General features: G+C 29.4%; 2 protein-coding genes across 2 annotated transcripts; one reads left to right on the forward strand and one right to left on the reverse strand.

Annotated features, from left to right (window-relative positions):
• The first annotated feature begins 3,865 nt into the window (after positions 1–3,865).
• Positions 3,866–8,846, forward strand: LOC114181492 (chromosome transmission fidelity-like protein). Its single transcript, XM_028067961.2, has 3 exons — positions 3,866–4,104; positions 5,473–5,662; positions 8,498–8,846. The coding sequence occupies exons 1-3, from the start codon at positions 3,955–3,957 to the stop codon at positions 8,554–8,556; spliced, it is 399 nt and encodes a 132-aa protein (XP_027923762.1). The 5' UTR covers positions 3,866–3,954; the 3' UTR covers positions 8,557–8,846.
• A 1,380-nt stretch (positions 8,847–10,226) lies between these two features.
• On the reverse strand, positions 10,227–11,978 carry LOC114182565 (E3 ubiquitin-protein ligase ATL6-like). Its single transcript, XM_028069452.2, has one exon. It carries the CDS (start codon positions 11,608–11,610, stop codon positions 10,612–10,614), a length of 999 nt encoding a protein of 332 aa, XP_027925253.1. The 5' UTR covers positions 11,611–11,978; the 3' UTR covers positions 10,227–10,611.
• Positions 11,979–24,903: the final 12,925 nt, after the last annotated feature.

The following is a 24,903-nucleotide window of genomic DNA, read 5'->3' on the forward strand; positions in this document are numbered from 1 at the left end:
GTGATTTTGAGTGGTTTAGGGAGTGAAGTTTATGAGTGATTTGATTGAAGTGATAGATAAAAATAAAAATTTAATAGATAAAAAATAAAATTGACTGAATTGCCCTTGTTGTTAAAAATATGAAATGAATTTTAGATGAGTTAATTTTTCTAACATTATTATTCATTATTTTTGAAAAAAAAATATTTTTTAAAATAGTCCCTTTATTTTTTGAAAAGAAAAATTAAATATTTAGATATTAATGGTTATCGTGGAAAAAGAAAGTTATTTTTTTTTTATTTTCTTATGACATAATTAATATTTAATTTGAAAACATTTTTGATCTTTTAAATCGAGGTGTTTTCTATAAAAGCACAATTTTCACCGGCTGATCTCTTTGCATGAGGGAAGATGCAAAAAGGAATGAATTCTGCATTTCCACTTCTTCCCTCACCCGCAAATCAATTAAAAAGAACAGGAAAAAACCTTTAAATTCGCGCATGTTATTTCTTTCAAACAGTAAATTTGTTTAAAAGAACATGGCCTTAATGGTGTTTGCAAGCGTGATCATCCTATGATGACGATTCTATAGGCTACGGTCATCGTATATGTAACAAATGATGATGATTTTGGCTAAAATTGTTATTGTGATGGTACTCAATTTTGAATTTTTTATGCATTTCAGAGGCATGTATTTGAATTATTGACTTTTTTTTTCTTTCTATCAATATTGGCAGTGTTTGTCTGAGTAGATGGATTATGTATGAATTTGATGAGATGAATTTGCGAGTGTGAATCATATTTTTGTGTGCTAATTTGCGCGAGAGTGAAATAATGTATTTATGGATACTCTGATAATCTCATCTCACCAAATTAAGAAGATTTGTGAGGATTTGTTTATATTTTATCATTATATCCTTTCACGTGACTGTCGTGGAAGGTGATTGTAGAGCATTGTATTTTTTTTATCGTGGAATGTGATTGTAGAGCATGGTGTTTTTTTAGGTGAAACGATTTGAGATGAGTTTTGTGAGATTCATAATGTGAAGGAGGTGAATGTGTAGGGAAGAATAGTCACATTTGTACTTTGAATATGCATATTGCACTATAATTTAATATAAACATAATTAAAACACTTTTTATAATTTTGAGATCCACTCATGTCACCTTTTATAATTTTGCACTTAGTCTACTATTCCAAAATGCTATATCTTAAGTGTTAAGTGGACACTAATAACAACAATTTTTTTTGGTAAGGACAATAATATAAGCCTAATTAATCATATATATATATATATATATATATATATATGATGTTCATTACCAATTCATTATGTAAGAAATTTTATTTTGAGTAAAACTACACAACAATATGATTAGAGATACTACAAGTAATCCAACGATGTCTCATTGATTAAAAATAATTATTATTTCAAGTATAAATTATGTATTATGATCGATTAATTATATACAGCTGAATATATCCACTAAGTGCAACAACTAATTTGTCCTAACAACCATAAGATGTAAAAGCACCCTAGGAGCTTTGCTTAGAGAGGGAATCTTGCAACATAATCAAAATATATTATGATTGAAATTACTTATCAGTAATAACTAAGCATGTTAGAAAACATGTTATCGTACAATCCACTCAAAAACTCCTTGCAAGCGTGAGTCTTCAAAAATATATGCATTCAATGCTTTAATATTGGTTTACTTCTAATTTTTGTGATAATATGGGTTTATTTCAAAAATCAATTAATCAAAATCCGAAATAAAGATAACACATAACAAATAAACATATTTTAAAATACTTATATTAAACACGTCTTATTAAATATAAGCATATTACTAATTTTAAATACTCCCGATACACATAAAAACTTAAACTCTATAAACTAATGTTAAATCCATTCATTCTATATAGTCATCTGGGTAAGTTAAAATTGTTGTACATCCATTCCTTTCTTCCTGTTGCAGCAAGCAAACCTGAGATAAGTACAAAACCTCTCTCGCTGAGTCTCCTTTCCATCCACGTAAGTCAATTTTGGCTTCCCCAATTCTCTTTAAATTTCGAATTCTGGAACCTCCTCCTTCTTCTAAATCGAATCAAAGTCTCATTCTCACCCTATGTTTATGCATTCCAGTTCCTTAGGTCATGTTGTGGTACCCTTCTGTGAGGAGTGTCTCATTGCTAGTTGGTGATTGTTATAGGTAAGGGAAGCTAACCATTTTCTTAAATTTCGTATAGAAATCATTTTTTATGACTTTGAATTGCATGATTGGGTGTTGTATGGGTGCTTGAACTGTGTATTTGGGTGTGTGAGTGAATTGTGCAAAATTTCTGGGCTTCTGCATGTGAGAACAGATTGGGAATCTGGTGTTATCGCCTAAGCGAACAGCTCTTGCCTGAGCGAAAACACCAGAAACTCACCCATTGTCACTGCGTGAATTGTCGCTTAAACGAGCACGTTTCGCTTGAGCGAGAGGTAATCTCGCATAAGCGAGACAGCTTAGCCTAAGTGAGAATTCGCCTAGATTTTTGGGTTGCTTTCTGTTTCGAGTCTCGCTCAGGCGAGGATGATCTGCCTAAGCGAGAGAGCCCTTTCGCCTGGGCGAGATCTTCTAGCTTGAGCGAGAACCACTACAGCTGAGTGTTTATTTTCCTGTTTTGATGGATGAAGCTATGTTTGAATGTTAAAATGTGAAATTAGTTTATGATACGCTTGGATTGTTGTGGCTGGCAACATGTGTGGTGAAATTGCATGAATTTGGATTATGAGGAGATGTGGTTGAACTGTGATTTCAAGGGAGATTCTAAGGGACATGTTTTAGTGTATGTAAGGACATAAGGACTCATTATCGGAGGTATCCTGAAACTCCAATAATCATTCACGCTCAGATAGAACATAATGTATTATGTCATGAGGAGTAACATAAAGTCCTAGTCTTTGGACTTGATCAAGTCTTAGACGAGAAGGGGACTTACCCTATGAGTGGTTGGGTGATAATCCCTTAAGGCCAAACTCTGCAGAGTTCGAGGATCACCACAGGTGCATGCCACCAAGAGGTCCAATGTCGCTTACATAATCCGGATATTGAGTCTAGAGTCATATATCTGTGTTGTGTTGTGGTAGTTTCAGTGAATTCTAGTAAAAATGAGAAAAATTGTATGATATTTATAAATGAGCTGCATGATTCTTTTAATTAAGTTAACTTACCCTTCTTGTTTGTATTTGTTTCTCTTTATGTGATTTCTCTTTTGCAATGATCATCTATTAGTTGGTGTGAGCAGGTGAAGACACTCCCCTCCTGGATTGGAGTTGAGTCAGTGGTTTAAGATGTCCGTCAGCAGGCTCTGTTCCATGTTTTGTTAAGACTTGGAACTCTATTACCTCTTTACTAGCATAGGCTGTTAATAGTTGGTATTTCTATAATTATTTTGGATGACTGTATTAATATTTTATATTCATCTATTTCTACTATCTGTTTTGCTTCATCATGATATAATATTTTGTTTAGTAACGTAAAAACTATTAAATAAAATGTTACATGATCTAATAATTATTTTATCATTTTTAAATTAACGAGATGATATAATATCACGGATGAACATATCTATATAATTATGGTAATTACATATTGAACCCACATAATTAAAAAATAATAAGTTGTTTCCCTAACTAAATTGTTTGCCAATTAAGTTTTAAAAAATATGGGGATACAAAATTTAACATAAATAAATAGAATTTGAAATTATCAAAAACTTGTTTAACTCAATCTTAAATAATTAGTTAAAAAAAAAACTCTTCCCATTCATGTTTAATGCTATTATTACAATTTCCCATCTCTTAATTTTGGCAGCAAATTGGCGGGAAAATAAAGCGATTTTGCCGCGCTAGCACCTCCCACATCACATCGCTCTAAAATTCCCAATCCCCAACTGAGTCTGTGTAGAGAGAAAAGGGGAAAAAGATGGAGATTCGCGTAAGGTGCAACTGCGGAGAAGGAAGCTGCGAGGAATGGGGCATTGTGGAGCTTCAAGGAGTGGTGGAGCCTCAGCCAGGATTCCACGATTCCCTCCCAAATCTCCACATCGGTACTCTCTGTCGTCCTTCTTCTCAGGTTCCCTTCTCTCACCCTTCTTTTTTCGTCTCTTCATATTCTCTCTTTAATTCCATCATCATTTCAATTCCGTTTCTCATTGCAAATCGCATTTTGACCACCGGTTTATCGACAAATGTCACTCATACTACACCTAGAATCACCCTCGCTACCTGCTTATACCATAGACTCTTCTCAAATCACTGTTTAAAACGCTTATTTCCAATTTTAGGGTTCTGTTAAGTTGTATTATAAGAATATTATTGATGAGATTTTGTCAGAAGATTTGCCGAAGTGTAGCGATTGGACTCATTGTTTCTAGGGGAATCCCTACATTAAAAAAAAAAGAATAGAAGAACGGGAGAGATGATGTAAATTAAATAGGAAGAAATAGATGTGTGCAGTTACTTTGAAATCAGACTTTGTAGCTTTCTAGGTTTAATTATAATTTTGAATTCTGTTTTGATCCTTTACGTTTAAGAAAATAATTTTAATTTCTTAAATTTTAGTGACCGAAACCAGATTCACATCAAGTTTTAATGTTGAAATATAAGTAAACCTTTCGTGTGTATGATTATAATATAACAATAGTGTAATTTTTAACATCAGCGAAGCGGGAAAATAGTTCAATAAAATGTGAATATTCAACTAAAATATAACTATTTAAATAGACAGATTTTTTTTACATAGCTTTTTTTCTAATTCTTTACATAATGTTTGTTAAGTGTTTTTTGTTCGTTTTACCTTTTAGGGTTCAAATAACTGTTCGTTTAAAAGTGATATCTTGTTTTAGGATTTTACTTTTATTATTTTAGTCGTGTCTTACATGACAAATATTTATTTTTTATAATTAAAATGTAAATTAATTATATGTTTTGAAATATAAAAGTTATATTATTACTAAAGTGTATGTCAGATAGATATTTTGAATATATAAACTATAATTTTAATTTGTAATGATGAATTGAATTATAATATGATTATTTTTAAATTGAAGTGAATATGCACTAACAATATTAAATATAGGAATATATAATGATAAACGTGTAATAGTTTAATATAATTGAGAGAAGCTTTTTCTAGCTTTTTAGAAATGTAGTATGAGAAGTAGGTAAAAGGAAGATAAATAATACTGTCTAAATAGAGTAGGGTCTAAATTGAAGATTTGTCATCTTAAATAGAGAAAATGTATGGACATAATGAATGCAATTATATTTTATAGTAATTAAAAAATGATTGTCCACAGAAAAATAGTGGTTTCAGTTAAACCATGGACTGCACTGGTTGACCCAAGTTGGGTTCTAAATCAATGATTACCAACAAAAGCATTTCAAGTTTTTGTTAGTTAATTGTAAACTAATTTTTTTATTGATGACTTTTGTTGTTCAGGAAGTGTATACCTTCACTGTTGGATACCACGAACTGACAGGGTCAAAGGTTCCCTTGAAGAAGCCATTGGTGGTGCTCAAGAAAGTAAAGCATCCTGATGGAGAAAGTGGGTGTAAGGTGGAGCTGCAAGTTGTTGGAGTCATTAGACATAAGATTCTGTTCAAGAACAGACCAAAGGCTCTCATTTCTAGTAAGATTTCTTTTTCCTTTCGTTCCATTAAACCCTCTTTGGAATATATTTTTCGTTTTGTAGAGGACAGTTGTGAAGCAACATATGACCCTTGAAAAAGTGTCTCAACATTTCCAAACTTTTGGTGTCTTCATTGGTAGAGATTCTTAGGAACATTTAGGTGTCAACGTGTGTGACGTCGATTATTATAATCTCTCACTTTAATCCTCGATCACATTTATTTATGTTTAGTGCTAATCCTCATATGATTGTAGCAGTACATGTTCCTAGTACTATGAGTGCTATTTTATATCGGTGGACTTCAGAATTTCTTCCTTTGGTTTAGGGTTTAGGGGGAAAAGTTGTTCGTATACATAAATTCTTGGTCCCTCTTCCTACTTTTACCACTTTTGAGAAAAGAGAGATAAAAAAGACGTGAAGTGAGACTATTCCGGAGTTTGTTTTTTCTTAAAATAATAGTTGGTGCAATTGAAATATAAGAATTTGATGGTTTAGTTATTTATTAAAAAATATTTGGCTACAAAAAGTAGAAGGACTATTAACTGCGGAGTAAGAGATATTTTTATGTGCTTGACAAATAACATGTATATTAATAACAATAACAAACAAGTATATTCCCACTAAGTTTTATTTTTATTAGTATGAATTACAAAATTGTGAATTTGAAAAACAACCCACTTTGTCATAGGATTAGTGGTCACTTCTTCCCTATCGTCTATAAGTCTAAGACTAGAACCAACTTATGTTCCTACCAAAGATAAACTTTCCATTTTCACTGGTAAAGCATTTCATTTTACTTCACTAACAGTGTAAAATATTATTCCCTAATCATTTGTTGTCACATCATTCATAAAACTATAGCTTATACATTTAAAAAGTTAAACTTTTTTTAATGGTGTATCAACCAATGATTGAACGGTACTGTATAAACTTTTACCGTTGATCAAAGGCAAACGTAAGGATATTTCAACACTTACGTATTTCAAATATTCTCTCAATATTCTTCATTTTTTGTTTTTATCATGTCAGGTGTATCTATTATTTTTCTTTTTTACATCTTTCGTAGATTATTAGTAACTGCCCAAGAAATATTTTCCCAAAAGTAAACTCATGATAGACTAGTTTTGTATTGTTGTTTTAGTGTTGATGTTCCTAGAACGTCAACACTGGGGAGTTTCAATTGAATTAAGCAAGATATGATGTAGACCAGTGTAGTTGGAATAGGAATTCTTCCCTTCAGACGCTCTTTCCCTGTGTACTTATGTCCATGGAAAAGATTCTGTTATTGCATCTGAGTCTATCTTACTGTGGGTCTCACATGGTTCTGCTGGACAGCTTATGTTGCAACCACAAGGGTCACTGCCTTTCGCATTGCAAGAAAAACCCTTTAATTATTCTTACTCTATCTATTTGCACACGTCACCCTTTCTTATCATCTTTTCTTATTTCTTGAATCAAGATGATCACTCCTACGCGTAAAAAGTTTTTGCAATCTTTGTATCGGTAGTGGTTTTCTCTCCACTTCAATCAAGCAATTCCAATTTTGAGAAACTCTCCAAATTTCTCTTTACGTGCTTGTTTACTAGTATATGTCCTTCTCATCTTTAATTTAGATGCTTTTTCCAGTCTTGTCCTCAAGTAACCCAATAATCAATTTATAATAAAAAGCATAGTGTGTGGGGGCATGGTGCATATAAATCCCTGAAGTTCATCCTAAAAGATCACATCTTTTTTAATTAACTACAAAAAGCAACAATCCTAATGCACATGTTATCTTACTGGTACTAAGATGCTCATTTCAAATGTCCAAACCTTCCATCACGATAAGATTTTAGTTTATTTTACCTTTTTACAACTATTTATCTAAATTTAGAACGTTAACAATACTTAATTAAAAAACTGTACAATCCAAAAGGTTGTCCCCGTACGCAATAGCTTACAACTCACACCAAGGAAGAGAAAGAAGAAATTAACAGATTCTTGGAGTAAAGTTATAGCTGTTTTTGACATTTCTTACGAGTTTCATTAGTTACTCTCTTTGATTATCTGTCCAAGTCTGAAAAAGAATCAGTTTTATTACTATGCTAAGATAATCATTTTACAATTAGAACATACATGGGAACATGCCACAATTAGTTGCTGTAATTACAAGCAAGACGAAGATGGGGGTTTGCGGATGATATACAAATGCAACCTCATTCGGCCACATGGATGGAGGACTGGTTAAAGCTGTCATTTCAATTCTAAAAGGGCGAAAACCTGCGGCAGTTTCCATTTTGGCCTAACTAGATGACTAAAATAATCTTCATGACTAACATGCTAGGGTATCAGAGGCTAATAGCTTCGCAAATGTATAGGAGAGGATAATAGAACACAGCCTTCCCTTTCACATGTAAAAAGCTATTTTTAGATTCGAGTCCATGATTAATTGGTTACCGGAATACAACTTTACCATTACTTTAGATTCGTCATTAAAATAAATTACCTCGTTAATGGTGTGCGTATCGTGAATAATAGAGTGAAATTGGCAATCAAAGTACCTTAAAAATACGCCAAATTTGCATATCTAGTGTTCCATACACGTAGTTTGCAGATCGTGTTATCAACTAATGCTTGCCTTTGTTTAGAGTCTGTTGTACAATTGAAAAGATAATATAGGACATTAAATTGTTACATATTGATTCTATGATGCTAACTAACAAACAATAGTTAAGGACACGTCACTTATGTGTTTGGTATTTCTCTTGTCTCTTCCATTTTCCCTGCATCGTTTATTTTGTGGAATTGGTGTCTAAATGCTAATTGTTATCCTTCCTTCTTTTCTTTCTTTTCAAGAGCCACAGATGGCATCGAGGGAAAGACAAAAGCCTATCATGTTAGGCTCTTCCCCTTAAATCAAGCTGCCTAAGACTCATTGTCACTGTCATTTGTTGAAACCATGTTGGACCAGAAAACTGAAGAAATTGGAGGCACACTTGTCATCCCCTTTTCATACGCTGCAACCCAAATTCAGCCAAAGTCTTACCCATATTTGTAATCATAGCAACCACATGTTATATAGAGTGCCAATAATGGCAGAAGTGATTGTGATCTATCATTACGAGGAGTTTGATGCGTCATTATCTTTATTTGTGTTTTCGTGTGAATATGCAAATGACATTAATTAAACTAAACCTTATCTGAATTTGTCTTTCCCACGAAACAGAAAACTAGTTGGGTAATGCGCATATAGGTTTTCACATAATACTATACTTCTTTTTGTGTGCTCCTCCCTCTTTTGTAGGACTGTGTTCTTTAGCTAATAAGTATATGCAGCAGAAAACTTGTTTTTGCCACGGACATCTTTAGTATAAGGGTGAAGCATATCTTTGGGAGAATTTAATATAAAAACCAATACTCTTTTTAGCTTTTAGATCATGCGATCAACTGCTTTAAGATTTTTTTGTTTGTAATTTATCTTTTGAGCATCATTAAGTCACTTTGATACGATTCAAAAAGTAAAACCAATCAAAACTCATGTGCCACTTACAAACCCTGTTAGTGAGCAATTCAATTTGCGTCGTTTCTCTCTCATAATGAAAGACACCAAGATATTTTGCATTTAAATGGTTTTGAAATTTAGTTATTGGTCTTGGTGAGAACTTAATGGTGGAAGGTGGCCATATTTGTTTATCAAATAATCACGAGAACCGTTAAAGTGATATTATTATATTTGAAGTGTATTTATCATTTAATCAAATTTGCCATTCATAAATAAAGGCTCATCTATTAAATTTTAAGTTTGTTGTATGCTAATTCAATAATATGTAAAGGTTATACTACATACTTAGCTGGTGGTTTTAAAAGCATTCTCACAATATTTTCCTTTAAGATTTTATTCTTATCATAAGGTAAAAAAGAGTCAATTTAAAGGAAAAGTGGTTGCCCTTTGAGTTGGAAATCGCGAGATTAATTAAATTCTGGTCAGTTGGCTCCTTAATTCTAAAGAAACCAGTATTACTATCTGAATTGTACAGTACTTTATTTCATACAGTTGAAATTTATAATAAATATTTTTTAAATATACAAATTATATTTGAATTGAAATTCAGAGTAATAAAAATCTTTGAATAAATAAATTATAAAGTTGTTTTTGAGTATTCAAAGTTTTGAAAATAATTTAAAAATTAATTAAAAAAGAAAAGTAAAAGCAATAAATTAAAAAGATTAAAATTATAAAAATAAATTTCTTAAAACCCCGTAAAATGAGGGTTGTCCTATGTTTATATAACATTAAGAAACTCCTAATTTTAATATCTTCTATTGATGCAAAACATATAACGTAACCGGATTACGTGTTCAATATTTACACACCTAAAAAAATATCAAATTATTTCTATTATGAAACAAGTTCGAAAATACAGGGAGAAATAAGAACACGGCAGGTTGCGTAGGTAATAAAATAAATTAAGATCAGATTCAACTTTTTAACAAAAAAAAATGATTCAACTATTTACGTCGTCCGACAAAACTAGGTGACCTTAAATTATATAAATATTTCACAGACAAGATAATATGAAAATAATTACGACTAACAATACTAGGTATATTATTATAAATGAATAAAATAAAATAAATAACATAATAATGTGCTAAAGAAGGAACCACTGATCTCACTCTCTTTCCCATCCCAAAAAATAAAGTAAGAAAAAAAAAGAAAAGAAAACGAGTTGACTCATAAGCCAAAATAGTACACATAACGAGTTGACTCATTCATTGAGAACTCTCTCTTCTTCCATTTCCGTCCTCTGCTTCATCTCTGTAACAGCAAACTCTCACAGTCTCTGCGAGAATTGACAGCAACCCATTTATTGAAGCAACCAACACATCACAAAGCTTCATTCCCTCTCACCAAAGGATCTTTCTAGAAGCCCAACGCCGAACGCACACCAAGTTTTCGACAAAGCTCCTCAGCCATGGCTCGCCACAAATGGCGGCGTGCAAATCACCCACCTCTTCTCCAACCTCTTCCCCCCATAACTCTCTTCACTATCACTCCAACACGTACCCTTAGCACTAGCTGAACGTTGAACACTCCTTCCATGATTCACCAGAATGTACCTCCTCACGTCTTCCGGTAACCTCAACGTGTACCTCTCTACACCCACAAGAGAATGCCCAGTGGAATTTGATCTAGAAAGGTTCCTCTCAGCAATAACAACCACCCCATCACCACTCACAGAATTTGAGCTTGTTTCCAACTCAGGAACAACATCAGGAGATGAACATTGTTCCTCATTTACACACACTGTTTTGGTTGTGTCATGAGTAGGACTTCCGACACAAACCTGGTTTGTGTTTGTGTTTTGATTTGGTTCCGGCACAGTTTCTTCACTTCCGGAAACTTCCTCATCATGAAGGGTGGGGACTGTTATGGCAACCTGGCACGCATCCTGGCTGAGATTCGCGCGGCAAACAGGGCATGTCACGTGGGAAGCGAGCCAGGAATCAATGCAGTGAGGGTGGAACACGTGGTTGCATTTGGGGAGGAGTCTGAGGGCATCTTTGTCTGAGAAATCGGTCAAGCACACAGCACATTCGAGCGTTTCTTCACCCTTTTTGAGGTCCTTGATGTTGGAGTAGAAGAGAGTGGGGAAGGTATTCAAGAGTTCTTTGTTGATCCCCTGCGCGCAGGAGCAGGGAACTGTGGTGGTGGTTTGCGTCGTGATGATGATCCGTGACTCGGTACAGCGGCGGAGGTAGATGGAGAGGATTCCCATCACAAGAAGAGCAAAGATGATGGCTCCAACTGTGATGGCAACAGAGGGCTCCCAGCTGTGGTGGGTGATGTATGTGGGCACAGGCTCCATGGAAGACTGTGCTTGAGCAGTGGAAGCATGGAGAAAGAAGAGGGAGATGAATGTGAAGAGGGTGATGAAAAAGGTGTGAAATTTAGTTGATTGAAGCATTTGGGTGGGTGATTATTTAGAGTTTGTGAAGAAGAGAGTGAGGTGGTAGTGGAAGTGTTTGATGTTAGAGATTTTAGGTTTGAAGGTTGAAGTTGGGAAGTGTGGTGTGGGGGGTTATATTGGGAAGGGAAAGTGAAAAAGATGGGGAATTGTTTCTAGCAATGGGTGTTTTGGGGATGAGAATTTGTTGGCATTGAAGGAGATGGGAGAAAGTGAATGGAGTCAAAAAGAGAAGTGAGGTTGGAAGTTTGTGTAGCTTGGAGAAGAAGGGTTTGTGTTTGTGTGGTGTTAGTGGAGAGGAAATGCAGAGGAACGGTTACCATAACTTGCCTCACACCACTTCCTTTTATTTTAGAATATCAGAAACAAACGCTTCAAAACGCATTCTCTCTGTGCCACCTTTTTCAAAGATAAATTATTATATGGTTTCGGATGGATTATTATATACATATATATATATATATCAATTTTTATTTTTTAGGTTTTCTGTAATATATATATAACAATCTCCATTAGAGTCTTTGTCTGGTCTTTATTGGGACCCTAATCCCATTTTGATGAGTAATATCAGTTAAGGACTGTTACTTATCTTTAACTCAGTGCCATTCTTCATCTTTTACCAAAAATATATGAAAATGAAGACCTATGATAACTTCTTATTGGTGGTGTTTGGTGTACCATTATTATTTACCATTACATTAGTCTCAATTATGGAGTTTTATGTTTTGACCTCCTTTTCAACTTCTTTGATTGCTACCACAATTCGTGGTCATTAGAAGTGATTATTAGTGACTGTGTTTTGTTTATTATTTTCTGTTTTTTTTTTTTTTTTGTCTCCTCTGCCCTGTGTGGTAATCTCCCCAACTCCTTTTGAGATTCTTGTTTTTCTTTAGATTTTGTTTTGATTGAGAATATTGGAACCTTTTTGCTTATGATGTTTTGAAAGAAAGACACATGTTTCAAAATATTAAATATGATTGCTGTTAACTCAGAAAATAAAAGGGTGAAAAATTTATGAGCTTTTAAGATATGGAGGTCCTGGATGATGTGAACTCCTTTGTAAATGGTATGTTTGAACAAATTATTCTATTGGCATGCTTCTTCTTTTTTTCATTTCGTTTTGATTATTATTCATTGTTATTTTAGACAATTTTTTAGATGAAAGAAGGTGTATGATTAACTTTTAAGTAACTCACAAGTTTCACTTAACTGAGTATTTAAAATATTTTTAACTTTTAACATATTTTATTATTTAACTTTTATATTAACAAAGGACACCATTCTTATTTTATAGAAATGAAAATAATGATTTGATATAAGTGAAAAATAAAATAAAATAATAGATTACTGAAATAAAAATAAAATTTAAATATTTTAATAAATACTTAAATTTAATTAAACTTAAAGTTTGACATGATAAAGTGCGTAAACGAGATGGTGAATTGTATCTTTTATCATATATGTAGAAAGCAAAATTCAAACTCATCTTATATTTTAAATCATCTCATATTTAATAAAATTTTATTAATTTTCTTTGAAACATTGGAAAAATTTTTTTTACTATCTATTGAACAAGATATAGATTGATTTTGGATCACAATTTTTTTAGACCAACTTATTATTGCAAGTGTGATATATTTTGTTCATAATTAACCTCATTTGAAATTTTGGTGATGCATTGTAATGAATTTTTCTTGTTTTTTTTTTTTTTTGTTTTCATTTTAGTTCAATTTAACTTGGTTGAACTATTGGAATATTTTTCTCCTTTTAAAAAATTATTCATAATTAAAATTAGCAGAAAAATTACAAATTACACAAATATCACTTCTTATATGAAAAAACTTTGTTCAGGTGCTATAATTTCCAGTAATAAAAAGTATTATAATAAATGTATTGAAATATTACGGCTGATGACTTACTAAAATGAGTTTATATGAAAGATTTGAACAATTTAGGAAAATTTTGAATTTGAACCTTATTATCATGGTTGTTATTATATACAGAAAAAAAAATTATAGGTTAACACACTCTAGACAAATTTGAGTTGTAAAATAGAAAAAATAAGTATGAAATGACCAAGTAATAATAATAATAATAATAATAATTATTATTATTATTATTATTATTATTATTATTATTAGTCGTTAGTTAAAAAAAAGAGTGAAGTTTAAATGTGTGTTACATACATACATATCAACACTTTCACTTTAAAGGAATTGTCATTTTTATGCACTTTTGATATAAATTTGTAAAACTAATAGTTTTAAAATCTATTAAAAATAATAATTCATTTAAAAAGAAAAAGTAAGAAACTAGTTCTTATGCATCTTAATGTAGACAATCACATAAATAAAAATCATTCTACTAATATTATTTAAAGTATACATTATAAAATTATAAATAATTAATCATTATATAGATTACATTGTAAAAATACATTTGTATTATAAATAAATTTAGTTAAAATAAAGAAAAATGATGTGAACTTTAAATTCTTTTAGTTAAATTAATTTTTAATTATCATGAAAAGGTTATATTGTTTGTTTATTCTCATTTACTTTTTCATTCATTTATATAAAATAATAATAAGAAAAAATATTACCCTTCTTCGATCAAACCTAGGTGATTTTTGATAATATTCTTGTTATATTTTGTCCAATGATTAGAAGCTGAAATAGGAAGCATGAAAATGATTTTGCATACAGAAAAAAACAAATAATGACAGGATCTAGAACCAACTCTATCTGTTCCTGAAAATGACAATAAAATATGGACAAACTTTCAATTTTCTTTCCTTTTTATTCTCCTTTCATGGCCACGAAAATTCAGAAACATAAACAAATTTTCTGAAAAAATTATTACAATACTTCTGAAATATATATATAAAAAATTAACTAATTGTAATAAAGCGGATAAAGATTAAAAGAAATTGCAAATATTCTATGCAAAATTTTCTCCTTTAAACTCTTTTGTCCCAATTTTTTTCTAAAATTAAATTTGCTACTTGATGGAGGAACCAATGCTTAATAAATGATTTTAATAGAAAAATAATTAAAAATCAAAGCACTTTAATATCACTTTCTGAATTGAAATTTTGATTGTTTTTTTTTTCCTATCTGTATCAAGAAAAGAAAATGATAAATAGATGAGTAAAAAGGGAAAAAAAGAAAATAATTGTTTGTCAAAACTTGATGTACACGAACACGAAGAATCGAGAAAGGTCTTTCTTTGGCATAACGTGACAAGCTAGTTTCCTAATGTATGTAATACTCCTTCATCACATCATTTTAATAATTTATTATTATATTATTATTGTTATTATTATATAAAAATAAATAAAACACTTTATGTTATTATAGCACATGTATTTATGTGAAGTTTCTAGGTTGGATGGTTGTATTTGGATGATGTTCTTTGATTTAGGTGCATGAAGACGAGATGAAGAAACCATTGATCAAGATTTAATTGTATTTTTAATCTCTTTAATCTTGATGATGTGATTGTGATTTTATCTCTCAAACTTTTTGCTAAATAATTAATTTGACTGTTTTATAATTGGATACATTTTGTTGCCGGTATTATTCTGTTTATTTACAAATTGAATAACAAAACTAAAAGCAAAATATTAATTTTCATTAAAAAATAAAGAAAAGATATTGAAAATTTATTTCTTCAATCCAACTCTTAATAAACATGATATTGTATGGTATGTTGTGCAATATGTTGAATTTTGCAATTTAGCAAAGTATAGTCTAAACGACATTCAAATGATGAATGTAATTTATATGTACTGGTTATTAGTGTTTGAATGTTATAATTAATGATTAAGTGATTAGGTATATAAGTTCAAATAAGTGTTTAAAGCTTGAGTAGACTTGTGGATTGACATTAGTAATTTAATGGATAAAGGTTTGAGTATTTTATATCCCTAAGAGTGAAGTCGGTGAAATCTAACCTCAAGAATATTAATCCATTGCATTTCTAGTCTTTTCCATCTATATGAGTTTCAAAAAAATCACCCTTTATCTTTTATGCAAAAATTACTTTCTTGCACAAAACTCAAATTATAGATTCATTCTTTAGTTTAAATTAGTTATTAATTACGTGATCAATTAGTATTGTATGAGTCCCTTGAGAAATGATATTTCGATTTTATAAATTACTACTTACAAGATTTGGTATGTTTGTCAAAGTCTTAACAATGCTCAATGGATGGACACTCAAACATAAAAGGAACATTTGAGTGAGGGAGACAACATCAATTTTGCTTTCTTGAATCATCTTGTCCAAATGATATATGATTGTTTATGTGAGAAAGTTTTTCTTAGTTATAAAAAATAAATTATTCAAACGACACTTAACTAATGATAACAATGATGTTGATATTTTTATATGTTATATATGTTATAATTTATGATGTTTCTTTCTAAATTAATTATGTGTAAATGCATACAATATATTGTTTTTGTCTATCTAGTATATGATATTATATGTATTATTTTGAGAAATTTAAATCTTGTAAAATATACACTATTTTTATTACATAATGTGTACGTGAAATATTATCTAATGTACACAATATATTTCATTAAATGAGGCATTACAATTTAAGAAATAAGGAATGATGATAAACTAAAAAAATTAACTTTTTCATAAACATATAAGTTAAAAATTAATTATTATTTTTAAGTTTTTTATTTTGATCTAACGATTCAAAAAATGTATAATTTAGTAAAACGATATTAAACAAGTTAGAAATATATATTTAATTTAAATATATATATATATATATATATAAAAGAAATTTAAATTAAATTTATTTATTTATAAAATTAATTTCTGAAATAAACTCTGTACATACTTATAAATTATATCATTTAAATTTAATTTAATTTATAAAATCCGTTACATTAAATTTATATTTACTTGGATACTACAATTTTACCTTTAATAAATGTGGATTTCTTTAATTCATCATAAATATATGTTTAGATGATTCTTGTAAGAAAAGATCTGAAGAATCATTGAATTTGTAAATGAAAATAAATTAATTGGAATCCCACATGAACTATTAAATCAGTTTAAGTTTTTTTTTTTTCAATTCAGAAATTAAAGAAATGATATATGATAATATCCACAAGATAGAGTGATAGGAAAATAGGAGTTTGGAAGAAGGTGTTGTTGAGAGTGAAAAGAAACATGTGGATTCATAATGGATGTCTTTGCTTATTAATGAAAACCACCAAACCATTCATTAAATGAAAACCAATTATTAAAAGTCAATGTCTCGCAATTAAATACCTGCTTCACTTTTTTATTTTATTAAAATTCATTCAAATCAAATATAAAAATTTGCCTTATATTTAATTTACTTTAAAATAAAAAAATTAAATTAAATTAAAGTTTTATATTTTATTTTAGATTATTTTGTATAATTTTTATTTTAAAATTATTAAATATTTTTAATTAAAAAACTGCTATACATTTTATTATATGAAATGATATATGTTATGATTTTATTTTATAGTTGTTGCGTTCATAAATAAATGATAACTTGTTCATGAATACGTCAACTCAACGTACTTTTCAAGCTAATTAATATTTTTTTAATTTAATTTTCTGAATTATGAGATATGTATTCCTAATTTAATAATTTTAAACTTGTGATCTAATCATAAATGATCACGTATACTAAATTTTAATTTTTTAGAATAATTACGTCAATAGTATAATAAGTTTTCCAATATAAATATCTTAAGCCAATAGTATATACTTACTAGACTATAAATTTAATTTGAGAATGACATTGAAACTGTAAAAAGATAAAAAAAAAAATTTCTCCTTTCCTAAATTTAACGCAAAGAGATAAATAAGAAGGAAGGGAATTGAAAAAAATAAATATAATAAAAATATTAAAATGTTAATATTTATTTGAGATGAGAAATAAAAATAAAGGAGTTTTTGTGGGAGTGAAAATTCGGAGTATCAAGTGGCGTTTTCCCATCAAAAGCTAAAATGTAGACTTATACGTTGCATCTTTACTAGACCAAGTTGGGATACACACTTTTTTTTCTTCAAAAGAAATATGATAGTTTAATAAAGTTTTTTTAAAATATATACCCACAATTTTTTTTTCTTTTTAAAATAGGCTCATAAATGATCAATTTAAATTTACATATGTTATTGTTCGCTTTTAGGCCAATATTTTAAGCATATTGTTATGATTTTGCTTTTAACATTCATTTCTTGTTATACCTATGTAATCTATTTCATTTCTATTATTATCTACCTATATTTTTATTTAATGTATAATGGTTACAAATATTAAAAATAATTTTTATATTCACAAACCATGAAGGGGTTGAACCAAGTTATATATATATATATATATATATATATATATATATATATATATATATATATATATATATATATATATTAATTAAAACCTATCCAATCTGAAATGCATGGCTTCTGATAGGCTAATTGACACCCTAATCGAGATATCATAAAAAGACTAGGTCATAGTAGGGTTCATAGGATAAACCATAATAAATTTTATTATTATATATTTTCTAAAGAAAAAATGGTTTTGATAAAATCGTATTCAATGCAAAGTATATCTCCTTTCACTTTTATTGACAAGCCCCTCCTCTAAAAATATATAGCAAAAATGAGAGATAAGATTAAAATATTTTGTTTTAGAACAAAATTTCTTCAAAACATGAGAAGCTTTTGTTTAAACTTTTATGTGGCTAAATTTTTTAAAAAGTACCTAGAAGAAGACAAATTTTAGAAGATAAAAAATTAGTCTTCTCATAATTATACCCTTTAAAGTCTGTAAAAGTTCTCTTGTTTATTTTTTTTTAAATAAAATATATTTACGTTAATTTAACTTATAACAAGAGTATTTATTTTATTTTATTTTCTTATGACTATTTATTGAACACCCACCCTTATTAATTTCTCTAGAGCTATAAAGGTAGTAGACAACTAACCTTAATTAAATTTTCAACAATAAGAAGCTATCATATTTATGCCTAAATTTTATAAGTGGCATACGCAATTTTTTTTTCCTATCGCACAATTATTGAAAATTTATGGATATTTTGTTATGGATGTTGATTTCCATCAATTTATTGTTCTTCCACCAGTTAGTTTTCGAACATTTTGTAGGGTTGAGAATATACATAGAGGTGTAAAAGTTAGTTAAATTACATATTCAATAATTTTATAAAATTTAAATTTAATTAATCTAATTGTTAAACCTGATCTTTTTTAATTATATTATATATATAAAAAAAATTATGCAATTTTGAAATTATTTAAAATTTCATTACATAACTTAAATTCAGTACATAATATAATACTTAAAAAATATGTATACTGCATTTCATTATTTATCTATAAAACTTAAACGATATAAATTTTGATAAGTATAATTATTACGATAAAAATACAAAATCCAACTGTCGAATTGTTTAAATTTATATTTTATAAAAAGTATTAAAAATGTATTTTGAGAAGTTGTGGGATTTATTTTCTTTCTAACAAAATACTAATAATTAGCATTATAAAAAAAATTAACTTTTCGATGTAATGTAAGTAGATTTTGTGTTATTTATTTATATATATTATGCGATGGCCATGTCACACACATGTAGCGTGGAGTATTGAGTTGTTAATTCCTTTGAATGAGAAGAAGCATGGATGAAAATGAAAGGCAATTATTGAAGGGTGATGATGCATGGTGAGTGAAAGGTTTTGGTAAGGTTTGAGAATAAAGTAAAAAGATGTGAAAAGTAATAGGGTAATATTTTTATCTATTCTTGTCTTGTCTTTTGCTAAAAGGTACCCAAACTCTTTTTTTATTCTTTCTTTTCTTTTCTCCATGGACGAAGGATATCATCTCACGCCATCAACTCTTTTATTTTGAAACATGAAACCTTTCCTTTCCCATGCGTGTAGGGACATGGTAACAACTTCACCTCATAAAGATCCACATTTTTTTCCCTTTTAGGGTTGTCTTTTATTCTTCTCATTAACACTTACAGTGAACTTGGATAAGCTTTTCAATAAATCACTTTTATGTAATGTTTTTTCAGAATCATGTTTAACTTATGAAAAATAATGTATTTGGTATTTTAAGATTCTTCTTTGATATGACTATATTTTGAGATTTTAAGAATGAGTTTAAGTCTCTTAGATAAAATTAAAAAAATTGAGAATTTTATATGAAGAAAATTCATAAATTTATTATTTTAAAAGTTTGAGTTGGACGTGATGTCAATCTCTTATGTTAATCAAGCTCACATTATTGTATCTACTTGATGGTTTTTGGACATTACACCTTTTGGTTAGAGAAGTACAACTGAATGTCTAAAATTCGAACCGAGAACTTCCAAGTGATCGGTTGTTGAGATATCAACGCAAACACATGTGCTTGTCCGATCAAAGACATTGTCGATACCAAACATTATGACCAAGAAGTCAACGAGATAGCAAGATTAAAAGTGTAAGTTGTGAATTATACCAATAAATAAGGTTATAATGTTATTGGGCCCTGATTAAGTCTTCCAAAAGGTAAAACTCCATCAAAGATAATATAAATAGAGAATGTATAATGAGGTAATTGATAATTTTTCATGACCTACATTTATTAGATTAACTAAAGTCGAATACTTACTTGAACATTGCAGTATCATGAGAACGAACATTTAGAGAGAAAAAAAATGAGAACTTGAAGATCGATTGTTAGCATCACAAAGATCGAACTAACAACTTTTCCTCTTGGGTCATCTTATCACATCGATCACTAGTGTAAGGAAGGCTTTGACATATTTTTTTTACATTATACTACAATTTTCCAATCAAAACATACTTAGACTAGTAAGAATGGGAGACTTTTGGTTTTAGTTCTTAACCGAAGCCTATATTTTCAGAATAAGTTTCGGTTGCCTTCAAAATCGAAGCCAAAAGCAATTAAAAATAAATTGAAAAAAAAACCCTTGAAAGTGGAGAATAGGCTTCGATTTTAAAAACAATTGAAGCCTTTTTGATCATATGCTTTGGTTCCTTGGGCAACCAAAGCCTATTCTTCACTATATGCTTCGTTTTTTGCCACAATCAAAGCTTATTCTAGATTTATTTTTTTGTTTTTCTTTCCACAACAATGGGGGAGGACTGTAGCAATGTAAAACACATTTTGGAAGCAAGGAAACACGTGCTACAACAATTCCATTTGAATAAAAAACTTGGACACAAATGTAATGCATGTGTTAGGAAGAAGATAACGAGCCTTAACGAAACAGAAAAAAAATGAGGGAAGAGAGAACGAACTTACAATGGAGGAAGATGCTACCCTGGACACAAATGGTAGCAAAAAAAACTCAAACTTTACCAACAATGAAACCAAGGAAGACACAAACTCAGGAAAGAAAATGCAAAAAGATCGAAAGGAATCACTCACTAGTTCGACGTTTAACGGCAGAGAATGGAGCTCCTTTAGAATTCTTATGCACAACAAAGTGGCATATAGACATGTCAAAGTGAGCTAACCCGGCTCACACGGGTTGGCTCACCACGAGCCGGGTTGAAAATGAATGAACCAAACCCAACTCACTTTCTGATGAGCCAGAAATTTTGTAATCCGGCTCAACCCACCACGGGTTGTTGGGTTAAGTGGGTTGGCTTACCAACCCACCTAAATTTTTTTTTTTTAGTATTCAAATATTTAAATAAATTTTTAAGTAACCCATGAAATGACAATCATAGTAAAATCAAGAACCAATGTTTTGATTATGCTCACCACCAATATATGAAGAATTATTTCCAAGAAAGTATCCATTAGTCTAAGAAAGCATGGCTAATATTACAAATTTTTTGTCATGCTATTGAACAAAATATAAATAAAAAAAAACTATTCATTTTTTCATGCTAATTTAGAAAAAAATGTTTATAAGACGGTTATTTGAGTAATTTATTATAAAGATTATAGTTAAATATTAAAGTATCAACATAAATATAACTTGACAATCAAATTAATTAAACATTCAAACTATTCAAATATAATTAAGCAACATTCTAGCATTTAAAAATATGAAATTGTGAACAAATATAATAGGAGTAGTAAATAATTATTAAAAAAATTAAAAAAAATAAAAGAAAAATTTAAAAAGTTTAAAAAAATGTTGGTGGGTTAAGTGGGCCAACCCACCTTCAATCCGGCTCGAACCCGTGGATTAAGTGAGCCGGGTTGAGTTCGACCCACTTTTAAAAAAGTTGAATTTTTCTCAACACCAACCCGACTCGAACCCGTGGTGAGCCGGGTTGGCTCACGGGTTGAAATCCATTTTGACATCTCTAATGACATATAGAGGAATAGATTTCAATTCTCTTAACTACCGAAGCCTATAAGTTTGTGAAATTTTTAAAAATGTCACCACATTTTTATATCTTTCGTTTTTCTTAAAATCAAAGCATATAAGACGATTTTAACGACCAAAATTGCACTAGTGAATTATTCCTATAATTATAGTTATATATACTTTTATTTAAAATTCTTCAAAGAACCTATGTTAAAAAAAGTTACTTTTATTTATAATCACCAAATTTTTTACAATAATTCTCATCTAATTAGTTTATTTTATAATTAGTTTACTTTTTATTGAAAAAGAAATTATTTTTGTTCTGTTTAATTCTCTCATAACTACGATTATGTATATCAGATACGACACATATTTGATACGTCAATACGTTAATTTAAAAAATAATAGGGTACGAACGTGATATATGCATATTAAAAAGTGTATAATAATTTTTAAAAAATAAATATATGATTGTTATTGTATAAATCCAAATTAAAATCATATATATTAAAATTATTAACATAAAAAATTATAAATTATTATCATCATAAAAATACTATTATTTTATAAATTAGAGAATACATTGATATATATTTGTAAAATATTTTAAAATATTGAATACAAATATTTTAAAGTACATAATTCAAATTAAAATATCGGTACATCATAACATGATGATCAACGTATCTTTTGGTTGGGGTTAAGCCCCTCCATTTGATCAAAAGAAAAAAATGTCTTATTTTACCTTTTAGAAACCAATTTATTGAAACACGTATCCTCTCACCAATCAAAATGTAAAGGTTTCAGATCTCACGCCATGTCATGTGACCACATTCTAGTACTATTGTTTCAAACTGAACAAATTCAATCTATGATGGGTCCATTTGCATGTTCACCAAATCTCAAACTTTCACTCATAGTAGGTACAAATCTGTTCAATATTAAATAATGATTTTAAAGATCAAGTTCTATAAATATTTGAATATTATGTACAATAGTCTTATTTAATTGAAAAATAAATTTATTTTAATTGAAAATATATTAGAGTAATAAAACAAATGTTAGAAATGTCCTACTATTTTTATAAAGCTTTATTTTACTATGCTTTCTCTCCTATCAAATAATCACTCTTTTATACGTTCACTACTTCTTCTCTTTCTCCTTATTTTCACATTACCAAACACGCCCTATCCCTCTCAATCACTTCTACGAACAAAATCACGTTTCTCCTGGTCCCAATTCTTGAACTACATTTGGCGTCAAATTTGTTGTTGAATTGGAGTGGTTGAAAACATCATAATAATGTGAACATTGAAGCCAAAAATATCTAGTACTCACACACTGCCTAAACGCCACATAGCAAGAGCTTGTACCTTGTAGTACAAGACACTTAAACAACATTTGGACACGTAAACAACAATGAAATGAGACACTACACCTCATAACAATTATTGGCATTATTTCCCCTGCATATAATTATTTATTAATGAATCCAATTTATAGATGGATTTATAATCAATCATAAAGTAAAATAGGACATGGAACTAAGAAGTCTCTTAACTAAGACAATCATTTTATATATATATATATAGAATTACAGAAAAAATTCAATTTTTTACGAATAAAATCTGTATGTTAGGTCTTAAATATGTATGTAAATGAATAATTTTGACGAATTATATACGGAAAGAAATTTGTATGTAAAATAGGCGTCGATAATTTTACATACGAAAAAATTCTGTATGTAATGTTACATACGAAATAAATTTGTATGTAACAGTTAAGGACCATGAAATAAATCCGTATGAAATTTTGAATACCTAGTTAAGGACATTATCCATGAAATAAATTCGTATGAAATTCTGAATACCTTTTCATATGAAAATAGATCCGTATATAATAAATGTAGATTTTACTTATTGAATAAATTCGTATGTAACTAATGAATGGCATTTCCCATCGATAAATCCGTATGTAACATATATTTATAATTTTTTTATATTATTGTAACTTAATGGCAATAAAGTTAGAATGAATAAAGTTTTACCAACACAAATTCAAATGAAATTAATGTACATAACAATCTAATGAAGTTTTAATATCACGTCCAAAATCAAGTCATAACATATAATCAAAATGAAGATCTAAGAACTTATATTTAAAACCAAGTCATAACATAACAAAAATTCCTACCAACAATTAAGTCCAGTTTCTCCAAACCTATTTCAGAGTCGTTTAGAATGCCCACATAAACATTTCCCAGGTTCTAGAAAAACATGACACATGAATACATCCATGACGCATGAATACATCTTGCCACACACAAATTTCATTGTAGATCTAGCATGACTCACAATACTTGCACCTCCACAAATCCAACTGCAGATTCAACGCGTCAACACAACGTTGAGAATATAACAGAAAATCCCAAAATCGAAGAAAAACCACAACCACCAGAGAATAATCACTATATGCAAATTTATACAACACATAGAAAGCACTCTCAACCCTTTGACTCCAATTACACTCACACCCTCCAAAGCAAGAATTTAACTACATCTCACAACACTCTACTAGAAGAGAGATAAGCTAGGCGATGTGGGACTCTTCAAGATGTGTTATTTTCATCAGTCCAACAAGATAGACCTACATGCTTTTACATATGGACATGTTTTACCGAAAAACAAAAAAAAAACTTGAAAATAGTTCTACCTAATATTTAGTTGTAGGAAAAATATTACAATCATTTAATAAATATGTAAAGCTTAAGGAGATTCATACCTGCAAATAAACAATGTAAGTAAAGTAAAGAAAACAAAAAAACAAAAATTTTGTTACGATTGTTGGTTGGTGTAGATAAAATCCTAAAAAACTTATAGTTGAACTGAATGTTATAGGTGCGTACATATATAACCCCAAATGATGC

The sequence above is a fragment of the Vigna unguiculata genome, chromosome 4, assembly GCF_037176805.1.
Source record: "Vigna unguiculata cultivar grain cowpea cultivar isolate G323 ecotype 2 chromosome 4, ASM3717680v1, whole genome shotgun sequence".
Taxonomy (NCBI): domain Eukaryota; kingdom Viridiplantae; phylum Streptophyta; class Magnoliopsida; order Fabales; family Fabaceae; genus Vigna; species Vigna unguiculata.